Genomic DNA, 12,974 nt, shown 5'->3' on the forward strand with positions numbered 1-12,974 from the left:
TTTTACCTTTTTTGCTGTTTGCTTTTTTCCCCCTTTTGATCTGATTTTTTTTTTTTTTTTGTGCAGCATAAATGTGGAAATGTATTTAGAAGAATTATACATGTTTAGCCTATATTAGATTACTTGCTGTCTAGGGGGAAGGGAGAAAATATTTGGAACACAAGGTTTTGCAAGGGTAAATGTTAAAAACTATCTTTGTACATGTTTTGAAAATAAAAAGCTATTATAAAAAAGAAAGGGTTAAAACTTAACCAGTGACAAAATATTAAATGAAGTGCTTTAGGAATAAAATACAAGAATGTTTAAAAAAAAAAAAAAAAGGCTTCCTGTTCCAAATTTTTCTTCCTCCCTCCCTTACGTCTTTCCTTCTCAAGACCAGCAAGACATCTGATATTGGTTGATATTGATGCAATTCTTTTAAATATATTTTCACATTTGTCATGTTGCACAAGAAAGATCAAAGGATATGAACAATTTTCAGATGAAATTAAAACCATGCCTAGTCATATGAAAAGACGCTCTAAATCATTATTGATCAGAGAAATGCAAATTAAGACAACTCTGAAGTACTACTACACACCTCTCAGATTACTTAAAATAACAGGATAAAATAATGACATATTGGAGATGTGGAAAAACTGGGACACTGATAAATTGTTGGTGGAGTTGTGAATTGATGCAACTATTCTGGAGAGTAATTTGGAACTATGCCCAAAGAGCTATCAAACTTGCATATCCTTTGATCCAGCTATATCTCTACTGGGTCTGTATTCCAAAGAGATCATAAAGGAAGGAAAAGGAACAATATGTACAAAAATGTTTGTGACAGCTCTTTTTGTAGTAGCAAGAAACTGGAAATGAGTGGATGCCCGTAAGTTGGAGAATGGCTGAATAAATTGTGGCATATGAATGGAATATTATCGTCCTATAAGAAATGACCAACAGGATGATTTCAGAGAGGCCTGGAGAGACTTACATGAACTAATGCTGAGTGAAATGAGCAGAACCATCATTGTTGGTTATGTGATTATGTGATGATTAATTCTGATCAACAATGATCAGATTCAAATCTGAAATGATCAGATCAATTCAAAGGTCAATTCCAATGGTCTTGTGATAAAGAGAGCCAGTTGCACCCAGAGAAAACTGTGGAGACTGAGTGTGGATCACAACATAGCATTTTCACTCTTTTTGTTGTTGCAAAAAAAAAAAGGTTATGGCATTTTCTATCCCATGTTTACTGAAATTCTCAGCTAAACTTCTTTTTAAAAAGTTCACATTTAGTGCTGCCATTTCCTTTTAATTTTACTAAATCTTTCATAATCTGTTTGTTAACCATACTTTTTTCCCTTTTTTGCTGAAGCAATTAGGGTTAAGTGATTTGCCCAGGGTCACTAGCCAAGAAGTAGTAAGTGTCTGAGATTAGATTTAAAGTCAGGTTCTCCTGACTTCAGGGGTGGTGCTCTATCCACTGCACCACCTAGCTGCCCACATTAATCATACTTTCAACTAGAGTTGTCTTCAATGTTAACAATAACATTAATATAGTCTTTATGAAAACCCCAGGCTCTGTTTTGGGGCCTTTTTTCTGTCAATACTCTACCACTTAATGACCTCAACACCACTCATGGTTATCACGATCATCTTTGTGCAGACACAAACTAAATCTGAGGTCAGGCCTGATCTCATCCCTGAGTTCTAATCATAAATCTCTACTATATATTTCCAACTAAGTGTCCATAGTCATCTCCAACTCATTTTCTTTCCTCCCAAACACACTCTTCCTTTGCCTGTCAAGGGTACCACCATTCTCTGAGTTGTTCAGGCTCACAATCTCAGTATTATGCACAAAGAACCAAATAATTGGAAATACTTTATTGTTAAATACAAAAAGGTGTATTTTTTCTTTCACTTATTACACTAGGAACCATTTCTTCGGGTTTCTGAATGACTGTCAATTGCACTTCTTAGACTCAAGAGTTCTCAAAAGGCATGACACAAGTTTCTCAGGGGTATGTTGTGAATTGCATAGAACTTAAATTTGTAGTCTTTCTAACTTAAAAGTCCATGTGCCATGATGTTACATTATGAGCAGAACCAGTCTGAGAACCGCTGAAGAGGTCTCCTTCATGAAGTTGGAAGTTGAATTCAGTCCATATCTACTTTCCTGTCTGCCTTTATGGCAGAATGGATTCTCTTCTGTTTGAGCCTTTCACGATTCATGTTTTCTACCCTGAAAACAAAAAGTGATGCCTAATATCAACAGCTTTCCAAGAGCAACTATGGAGTAGAAAGAGAAGCAGTGAGCTCTATGGGCAAGTTCCTCCCTTCCCATTCAGAATTTTCATCTTCTTTATGATACCCCAATCTGGTCATGAGTCCTGAAAACCCTTGTGAATATGAACCCTGTCAGATAGAAGGTACCTCCAAGCCCTAGTAAAGGAATCTAGGGAACTTTCTGTTACCTGATCCTTCGAAGCACAGCATCCTCTTTTGATGGCTCTTTGGGAATTTGGCTGGCCTGGGCAATCATATCTCTAATTTTCTGGAGGCAATTTGCCAAATTTCGAAACTGATAGCGGCTGGAATCAGAGGTAATAATCAACTCTCCTGATTTGTTGATCTTATTTTTAAACTGGAAAAACAGAAAATTCAAAATTTATTCATATAAAGGTTTAAATAAAATTAAAGATTATAGGAGTATATAAAGGGAGTTAGTTACCAAGACAGCAATCTTTTGCTGGACAGGCTCTGCAATCCAGTCTGCTGTTGCTAAATGGAACCGGACTTCAGTCTTAGTATTTACTGTGAATAAGAGGGAAAATATAATATATAATATAATATAACATAATATAATATATAATAATAAGTTCACGGAGACTTCTTGATGGAAAGCAAATAATGCAGCTCTGAGAAATTAAATTGTAATCCTTACTTGGTAACTTTCCAAGAATAATGGCATCTAAAGCTTTAAGTTTCAAATTCTGGAATGTGAAATTCTGAGGATTTGGAGCTGGAAGGAATCTTAATAATCATTAGAGCAATCCTTCATTTATGAAAAAACTTTTAGTCCAAAGGGATAAAATGGCTTTGACAAGGCAACAACTAAATAGCAGCATAGGTAAGATTCCAGTATGAAAATCTTCTCCTTCAAGTAGTCTAAGTCATCAGCTGGGTAGAGAGGGTTAACTAACCTCTTAAGAATAGGGAAGCATTTTTAGTTGAAAAATAAAGCTCTCATTTGCATCAATGCTCAATGCAATGTTCCTTGTCTACATATGAAAAGAGCAAGGAGTAATAGTGTATATGTGGATAATGCAATAAATACATTCATAGGCAAGCAGTTGCTTTATATTGCTCTCTCTCTAGATCTATACATGTACTCGAAATTTAGTTGTGGCAACCAACAGCAAAAAGAGCAAAGAGCCAAAAAGCTGTAAGATCAGACCAGAGGCTGGAATGAAGAACAGGATTACTTAAGCTGGCCACAGTTAAGTCTTTACTGAAAATCCCTTTATTCTGCTTGGAATGTTACAGCATAGCTACCCAGGCAATAAAAGCATTTAGTTTTGTTTTTTAAAGATTTTTATTTTCAAAACATCAAAATGGATAATTTTTCAACATTGACCCTTGCATAGACTTGTGTTTCAGATTTTCCCTTCCTTTCCTCTACCTCCTCCCCTAGATGGCAAGCAATCTAATATATGTTAAATCCAATATGTGTAAACATATTTATATAATTCTCTTGTTGCACAAGAAAAGTCAGATCAAAAGAGAAAGAAAATGAGTAAGAAAACAAAATAGCATTTAGTTTTAATATAAAAGAAAACAATAAGGTACCTTTATTAACATTCTGCCCTCCAGGACCACTACTCTTGGAATAAGATATCTGTAGGCGATCTGTAAGACAGAAGAAAAAGACATTTTTACTCTGGGTCAAAATGATCCATTTACCAATTTATTTTTTATTTTAATTTTTTATTGTTATTTTAACATCATTTTCATTTTTGATTATACTCTTCCCCCTTTTCCTACCCAGCAAACTACTGGTCATAACAAAAAATTAAAGCACTCAATCCACAAGCTTTTATCAGTTGCAAACACAAAGCACTTTGCTAAGAATTGAACATATAAAGAAAAAGCAAAAACAATGCTTATCCTAAAAAAGCTTAAATTCTAGTGCATATGATTAGATAAATAAAAGAACAGTCAGAGTAGATGGAAAGATGCCCCAGAGTGCAGGTACAGGTAGCTGGAATGACCTAAAAAGGGCTTCTGCAGATGGTGGGATTTAAACTGAATCTTGAAGGAAACCAGATTCCAAAGGTCGGTGGAGAGAAAGAAAAGAGCATTCTAGGCATGGGAGAACAATCAATGCAAAAATACAGAGAAGGAAAATGGAGTTATCAAGTAAAACAGTAGGGAGCTCATATAGCTAGATCAGAGAACACAAGGAGAGGAGTTATATATGAGAAGCCTGGAACAGAAAAGGCTAGGCTATGAAGGGCTTTAAAAGCAAAATAGGAATTTACATTTGATCCTAAAGAACAATAAAGAGTTAGGAATCATTAGATTTATATTTGGCAGCTAAGTGGAGGATGAATTGGGCAAGGAGAGAAGGGAAGGAGACCTGCATCAGGAACTCCAATTACATGACAACTATTATACTTCAGATAAGAGGTGATGAGGGCCTTAACTAAGGTAGTAGTTCTAAGTGATGAAAAGGAAATGTATGTGAGCCATGGTGTAAAGAAAGAAGCTTCTTTCAATTTGGCAATTGATTAGATAAACGAGGTGAGCGAGAATAAGGTTGACAAAAAATTTGGAAACTATGATCACTGAAAGGATGGTGGCAACCTCAAAAGTAACTGAAAAGCTTTGATGAAGAGGGAGTTTGGGAGGCGCGATAATGAGTTCTGTTTTGGATATAATGAGTTTGAAATACCTACAAGACATCCAGTCTAAAATATACCATAGACAATTGGTGGGGGTAGAAAAGAGAAAGAAGAGAGTCCCGGACTAGTTGCCAGGGTTCACTCATGTACCCACTAAGGTTATGACATGGATGAACATCCAATAAAGGAAACTGAGGAATGATCAGACAGGTGGGAGGAGAGCCAAGAGAAAGCACTATCAACAGAAAAGAAAAGGAATAGAGAAAATGGTAGTTGATAGTGTCAAATATTTCAGGGGTCAAAAAGAATGTCACTATTGAGGCATTTCAGTCATGTCTGACACTATGTGACCCCATTTGGGGTTTTCTTGGCAGAGATACTGGAGTAGTTTACCATTTCCTTCTCTAACTCATTTTGCAGATGAGGAAACTGAGGCAAATAGAGTTAAGTGACTTGCCTAGGATCACACAGCTAGTTAACGTCTGACACCAGATTTGAATCCTGGTCTTTGGTATTCTAGCAAAATGAATGTGGATTTTAAAAAGGTCATTAGATTTTGCAAATTTTAACACTAATTAAACATTAATTTAATTAATTTAATTAATGTAATCATTATTAACTATAGAGGGACCAATTTCAGTAAAATAAAGAAGCTGGCAATCAGATTGTAAGAGATTTAGAGGAGAGGTAAGAGCGGGGTGAAAGGAGAGAAGTGTAGGCCCTAATTGTAATTAGCTTTATCAAGGAGTTAGTAAAGAAGGAGGAAACATATAGGATGGCAGCTACTGGACGGGGTAGAAGGTTTAAGGAGGAAGACTTTGTCATGTTTGTAAGTAGTAGCAGGGAAAAAAATCAGTAAGTAATTGGAAAGAGAAGGAAGGAGGGAGGGAGGGAGGGGGAGAGAGAGAGAGAGAGAGAGAGAGAGAGAGAGAGAGAGAGAAGGGAGAGGAAAGGAAAAGATAGAAGAGGAAAGGAGAAGAGGAAGGGATGGAAGGGGAAATGAAGGAGGGGGGAAGAAAGAGAAAGAGACCGAGAAAGTGTAAACAATCTGCTAATGAAAATGAGGAAGACAGGATCAACTTCATATGTAAAGTAGTTGGACTTGGAAAGGGCCATCTTTTCATAAGAGGAAGAAAAAAACAAGGAAAAAAAGAAAGGAGTTCAGCAAAATCATTCAATCTATCAACTGAGTCTGATAGTAAATGTAAATATGCCAAACATATTTTCTCATCTTTTTTTTAGGGACAAACTTGGTCATTATAATTTCACAGAGTATAGCTTTTTTTTTTGTTCTGTACATTTATATTGTTAAAGTCATTGTGTTTCATGGTCTTCCTTGTTCTACTTACTTTTCCTTAGTTCATATGTGTCTTCTAATTCTTTCCTGCATTTTTCATAATCATTCTTACAATTCAGTAATATTCCATTATATCATATACCACAATTTGTTTAATCATTTTACAACTTGTAGGTGTCTACTTTGCTTCTGGTTTTTGACTATCACAAGAGGTAGCACAAGAAATGCTGTCATAAATATTTTGATGTGGAAAGGACCATTCTTTTCATCTTTGACCTCTTTGGAGTATGTCTAATTAAATTTCTGGGTTAAAGAGTAAGGATATTTTAGTGACTTGCACAGCATAGCTCCAAAATGCTTGGCTGGACCAACTCAGAAACTGCCCAACAGTGCATTAGGATATCTGTCTTTCCACAATCCTTCTAACATTGATGGCCCCCATTTTTTATCACCTTTTCCAATTTCCTGGGTGGGAGGTAAAAACCTTAGGCATTTCTCTTATTATTGAGACTTGGAGCATGTGAATATTAGGAGATTACATTTTTCTTTTAAAAGTTTATTTATGACAACTCAACACACTCTTGATAAGAGATATAGAAAGCTATTTGGAATTATGTCCAGAAAGTGACCAAACTATGTCTCTCCCAGCTAAACCACTTCCCACTAGACCTCTACCCCAAAGACATCAAAGAAAGATGGGAAAAGAAGATCGGTATATATAAAACTATAACAAAAATGGAAAACTAAGGGAGTGTCCTCCTCTTGAGGAATAGTTAAACAAATTGTGGCTTATGAATGTAATAAATTGTTGTTCCATAAGAAATTATGGAATGGACAATATCAAAAGAGGGAAAAAATTTTTTTGCCTCAATAAGATTTGATTTTTCCAAATATGTTAAGATAATTTTCAACATTCATTTTTGTAAGATTTTGTGTTCAAATTTTTTTTCTCCCTTTCTTCCTGAACTCCTCCTCCCTGAAAAGCAAGCAATCTGATATAGATTACATGTACAATCATTTTAGACATATTTCCATATTTGTCATGTTGTGTAAGAAAAATCAGGCCAAAAGGAAAAAGCCATGAAAAAGAAAAAAACAAACAAAAAAGATAAAAATACTATTCTCTGATCCACATTCAGTCTCCATAGTTCTCTCTCTCAATGCAGGTGGCCTTTCTCATTGAGAAAAACTTTAAAAATTAATTAATACCAGTTAAGTAAGTAGAACTAGGAGAACAATTTACACATTGTTAACAAGAATATATAGAAAAATAACTTGGAAAGACTTCTAAAGTCTCTGATCAATGCAACAAGTACAAAAACATGAAGAACAACATGCTATCTACCTCCTAACAGAAAGGTAATTTATTTAAAATGAAGACATATATTTTCATTATGATTAATATGAGAAGTTTAAGTATTGAGAAATGAAAATTTTTTTTGTTTAATTTGTGAATAGCAGTTCAATACAGCTGAACATGTGCCCTGGTTAATTTTAAACACGAAATGAGATGATGTGAATGTTATGAAAGCATTATGTAAATATAAACTAATACTATTAGGGATCTCTAATTAAAGGAAGTAGTGAAAGGGTCAAATGAATTAAACAAAATATTTGTTACTTGGGGGAGAGGGAAAGAAAAGTGTTCTTATTCTTTTACCATTTATCCACCAGACAATGATTCTTAGTCTCACATATTTGTGTTAGTTCCCTTTATATAATCCTTTTATTATTAATGTCACCTATTTTTTTTTAATAAAGCACCTTTAGTTCAATGAATTTCATATCTTTATATTCAGAATTTTGGTGGAAGGGAGAGAGAGAGATTTTTATTATGCTCATTTTATAGACAGGAAAACTAGAGAAGATAAGGAATAGGTGACTTATCTACAGCCACTGGAGAAACTGATCCTGAAATCTAGATCTCCTGTAAAAAACTACAAGGGCACACAGATCTGTTGGCCTCAATCTTTTTTTTTTTTTTTTAATTTTTAAAATTAGGACTGTTATAAAAGCTGAAATATGATGAATAACCATACCATACTTGTTTTACAAAGAAGTGAAGGTGAAGTAGAAGGAACAATGGAGCTTGTTGAGTCCTTACTTTGCCACCATAAATCCTTATGTATGTCTGGACAAATCGGCTAACCTCTTTGAGCCTACATTTCCTTAGCTATAAAAATGAGAAATTAGGACTAAATCCAACTGCCAATGGACATATATATCTTGGCAGGTCAAATTCAATATGTCAAAAGCTTTGTTTTTCCTAATATTTTTATTTCTGTTGATGACACATCTATCTTTCTAATCACCCAGATTTGTAATCTTTGAGTCATTTTAATTCTTCCTTACTTTCCTATCCAATCAGTTACCGAGTCTTGTTTATTATACTTCCATAACTTTTCTCAAATCCATCCCCTTCTCTTCTCTCACATGCCCACTAGTTCAGATCCTATTTGCCTCTCTACAGGACACTATAATAACTTCCTATTAATCTCCCTATTTCCAGTCTCAATCCTTCCCACAGCTGGCAAATCTAACATTCCTAAAACAGAGTTATGACCATGTTACTTGCCAGTTTAGTAAAAATCAGTGACTTTCTACTGCCACTCAGATAAAACCCAGATTCTATACCTTGGTATTTAAAACTCCATTACTTGGTTTTTACCTGTGCTCTTCAGACTTAAATAATCCCCTTCATGTACTCTATAGTCTATCCAAATTGTCCTTGAATTCAATATTTCATCCCCTTTCTCCATGCCTTTGTCTATCATGGTTATAGCATACATTTCACCTTTATTCCTCAGAGCAGTAACTTCCCTCACGGCTTAGGTCAAGTCCCACTTTGTAAGAAAAATCAATTCCAATTTCCCCAAGTTGTTAGTGCTCTCTTCTTTTTCAAATTATTTTCTATTTATTTTTATGTGTATGTGTATTCTTGGGACAATGTAAGATAAATGAGGCCCCATGACTGTTCACTTTTTTTATTTGTAGCCCACACTCAGTAAAAGTACATTATTCTAAGTGAGATGAGCAGAACCAGGAGATCATTATATACTTCGACAACGATATTGTATGAGGATGTATTCTGATGGAAGTGGATTTCTATGACAAAGAGACCTAACTGAGTTTCAATGGATAAATGATGGACAGAGACAGCTACACCCAGAGAAGGAACACTGGGAAACGAATGTGAACTATTTGCATTTTTGATTTTCTCCCTGAGTTATTTTTACCTTCTGAATCCAATTCTCCCTGTGCAACAGGAGAACTATTCGGTTCTGCAAATATGTATTATATCTAGGATATACTGCAACATACTTAACATATATAGGACTGCTTGCCATCTTGGGGGGGGGGTGGAGGGAGGGAGGGCAAAAAAACGAAACATAAGCGAGTGCAAGGGATAATGTTGTAAAAAATTACCCTGGCATGGATTCTGTCAATACAAAGTTACTATTAAAAAAAAAAAAAAAAAGTACATTATTGTTGCTCAGCTGTTTCAATTCTGTCTGATTCTTTGTAAACACATTTGAGGTTGTCTTGGCAAAGATACAGGAGTAGTTTGGCATTTTCTTCTCCAGTTCTTTTTATAGATGAAACTAAGGCAAAGAGGATCAAGTGACTTGCCCAGGGCCACATAGCTAGTATCTGAGGCCACATTTAAATTTAGAAAGATAAATTTTCCTGATTATAGGCGGAACATTTTACTACACGACCTATATTTTATATAATGACAAGTAAATTATTAAAAACAGTAAATGTTTGTTTAGTAGATCTTAATAGAACTGAATCACTATATTTTCTTCCAACTCTATGATACCATAATCTGTGAAAAGCAATCTTTTTGACCAAACTTAACTCAGAAGGAAAAGGGTTGAAAAAAACAGAAAGGACAGTCAGTGTTTTAGGGTTTTCTAGCTAGCAAAAAGGTCTTTTGTGAAGCTTCAGTAAATGCAACATAAAGAAGATGCATAAGGTAGCAGTGGTAACCTATTGTACTTGATATTCAATAAAACTCTCAACTTAAGAGACAATAAAGAAAACTCTTTGGAAGAATAATTTGGTTTTCTAAGACAGTGAAGAGGTACAAGATGACTTACCTATAGGAATGTCAGTACTGGACTGTTTTGCATCATCCTACAACAAACAGACACATACACTCAGTGTTAAGAAACACATACAATTCTAAACAAAATCTTCTGGGGCAACTGAATTTGTTGTCTTGAGTGATTTAAGAAAAGGGTTTGGCAAACTATAGCTTGAAAAAGAAATCTGGAAATGTACTCGGGATGGTTTTTATATCTTGAAATCCAATAAAACTTTATTAATATAAAAGCAATTATTAGTTTGGGCTGCAGAAAAAAGTGGGTCATTTGCCAACTCTTGAGGTGATAAAAGTGCTTTGGAAACCATATGCAAATATAAGCTATTCTTTAAGAATGCTCCCCCAAAGTCATCAAATTTGTGGTGTCAACTCAATCTCTTTAAGATCCTATAATCTTACTAAGATCTTATGACTCTACTATTCTTTTTCACTGTGGGATCCAGCACTTCAATATAAGCATCAAAGAAGGGAATAGAAGCAGATTCTATAATATAACAAAAATTGCAAACTGAAAAGAAAGCTGTTAATAACTCCACCATAGCAAAGATTCTTAGAATCCTTGGAATAACAACCAGCAATTCAATGTTGAGCTCTTTCGTGTGTTTTTAAATTTAAATTTGTTTTCGTTTAAATCTAAGAAAAATCAAAGGAATATGCCTGGATCAGACACCAGGGTAAGAATCTGAGGTAAGATTTGAATGAACTGCGGTGCTTCTGACTCAGTGTTCTACCCATCGCAGCGTTTAGCTGCCCCACCAATACACTACTCTTCAACAGAGAAAGCCAACAATTCTGCCAGCTGCCAAGCTAAGCTGCCAAGGAGTCACGAAAGCCCAGAAAAAGTCCACGGTCTGGTCCAGGAGCAACCTTAGGTTTCTTTTGCTAAAAGCAACCAACGTCCCACTCCACATCTGGAAGGAATCATGTGACGCACAGACACTGCATTAAGTGCCAGCTCTTGGACCCGAGCTCGTCTCCGAGCCTAGCCAATGAAACGCAAGCTCTCTGACAAGTCTCACAGCGTCATCAAGCCTAACCAATAAAGAACCAGTTCTCCGACATCCTTATGGGCAACTCCATACCCAGCTAATGAAGCGACAGCTCTCTGACGCCGTCACTTAACCGGCGAGCCCTATGCCTAGCCAATGAAGTGCAGGCTCTCTGATGTCACCCTGTGCTCACCTCCGTTTCCCTCCCTCAACTCCCTCTTTCCACCCAATTCGCCCTTACCGGGACTCTCCAGGCAGTCTCTCGGCCGCGGGAGTTCGGGTACAACTTGTCTAGACTGTAGATGCTCTTAAACTCAGAACTAGCTGCCTTCTCGTGAAAAGCACGGCAGAGACAGGGGCCGGGCAGCTGAAGCAGGGCCAGCCTGAGAGAAGCCCGGCTCGGTAACCAAAGACACTGGGTAGCGGCCATGTTGTCCTCTCCTGGCTGTTTCCGGTGGGTGTTCATTCGTTACAGATCCGGCCGGAAACGCAGCGAAAGATCAGGGTCTCCTGGCTACGTGTATCCGCCCATTTTAGGCTTAAGGAAGCAAGCCTAAAGGCACGATCTAAGCATGCAGTTTGCTTATTAATGGGATTTGTAAATCCTCTAAGGTGGCAAGTTGGATTAAATTTTTTTTTTTTTTAACTGTGAGCTCTTTGCAATCAGGAATTACTTTTTGCATTTCTTTGTATTCTCAGCACTTAGCATAGTGACTGTCACATAACAGACACTTAATAAATCCTTATTTTCTAATTGGTTTTCCCCCACTGTGACTGTAATTTCATAAATGTAAGGATTTCATAGGCATGTATCGATAGAGAGCGTAGAAATAATGAAAGCCAGAGGTTTCCTTTTTTTGTGTCATGGACTCCCATATGAAAGTCAGGTGAAGTTCCTTTCGGAGTATTTTTTTTTTTTTTGCTGAGGCTGTTGGGATTAAGTGACTTGCCCAGGGTCACACAGCTAGGAAGTGTTAAGTGTCTGGGATTACATTTGAACTCAGGTCCTCCTGACTTCAGGGCTGGTGCTCTACCCACAGCGCCACCTAGCTGCTCCTATATAAAATGTAGGATTACAAAGGAAACATTGTATTGATATTGGAATAGTTTTTATTTATTTTTTTAAAGGTTTTTATTTATAAAATATATTGCATGGGTAATTTTCCACCATTGACCCTTGCAAAGCCTTCTGTTCCAAATTTTCCTCTCCTCCCTCCTCCCCTCCCCCCATGGATGGCAGGTAATTCAGTACATGTTAAATATGTTAAAATATGTTAAATCCAATATATGTATACATATTTATACAGTTATCTTGCTGCACAAGAAAAATCAGATCAAGAAGGAAGGAAAAAAAATTTCGAAAGAAAACAAAAATGCAAGCAAACAACAGAGAGAATGAGAATGCCTTGTTGTGGTCCACACTCAGTTCCCATTGTTCTCTCTCTGGGTATAGATGGCGCTCTTCATCATTGAACAAGTGGAAGTGCTTTGAATCATCTCATTGTTGAAGAGAGCCAAGCCCATCAGAATTGAGCGTTGTATAGTCTTGTTATTGCCATGTATAATGATCTCCTAGTTTTGCTCATTTCACTTAGCATCAGTTCATATAAGTCTCTCCAGGCCTTTCTGAAATCATCCTGCTGGTTGTTGGAATACTCTAAAAAACAAACAAACACACAAAACAA

The 12,974-nt window shown here is 36.2% G+C and overlaps 1 protein-coding gene across 1 annotated transcript; it reads right to left on the reverse strand.

The window, feature by feature from the left end:
• Nucleotides 1–1,860: 1,860 nt before the first annotated feature.
• Nucleotides 1,861–11,751, reverse strand: MRPL58 (mitochondrial ribosomal protein L58). Its single transcript, XM_051995142.1, has 6 exons — nt 11,531–11,751; nt 10,296–10,332; nt 3,841–3,900; nt 2,723–2,805; nt 2,466–2,635; nt 1,861–2,233 (listed from the first exon to the last, which is right to left on the reverse strand). Exons 1-6 carry the CDS (start codon nt 11,717–11,719, stop codon nt 2,149–2,151), a joined length of 624 nt encoding a protein of 207 aa, XP_051851102.1. The 5' UTR covers nt 11,720–11,751; the 3' UTR covers nt 1,861–2,148.
• Nucleotides 11,752–12,974: the final 1,223 nt, after the last annotated feature.

The sequence above is a fragment of the Antechinus flavipes genome, chromosome 4, assembly GCF_016432865.1.
Source record: "Antechinus flavipes isolate AdamAnt ecotype Samford, QLD, Australia chromosome 4, AdamAnt_v2, whole genome shotgun sequence".
Classification (NCBI taxonomy): Eukaryota; Metazoa; Chordata; class Mammalia; order Dasyuromorphia; family Dasyuridae; genus Antechinus; species Antechinus flavipes.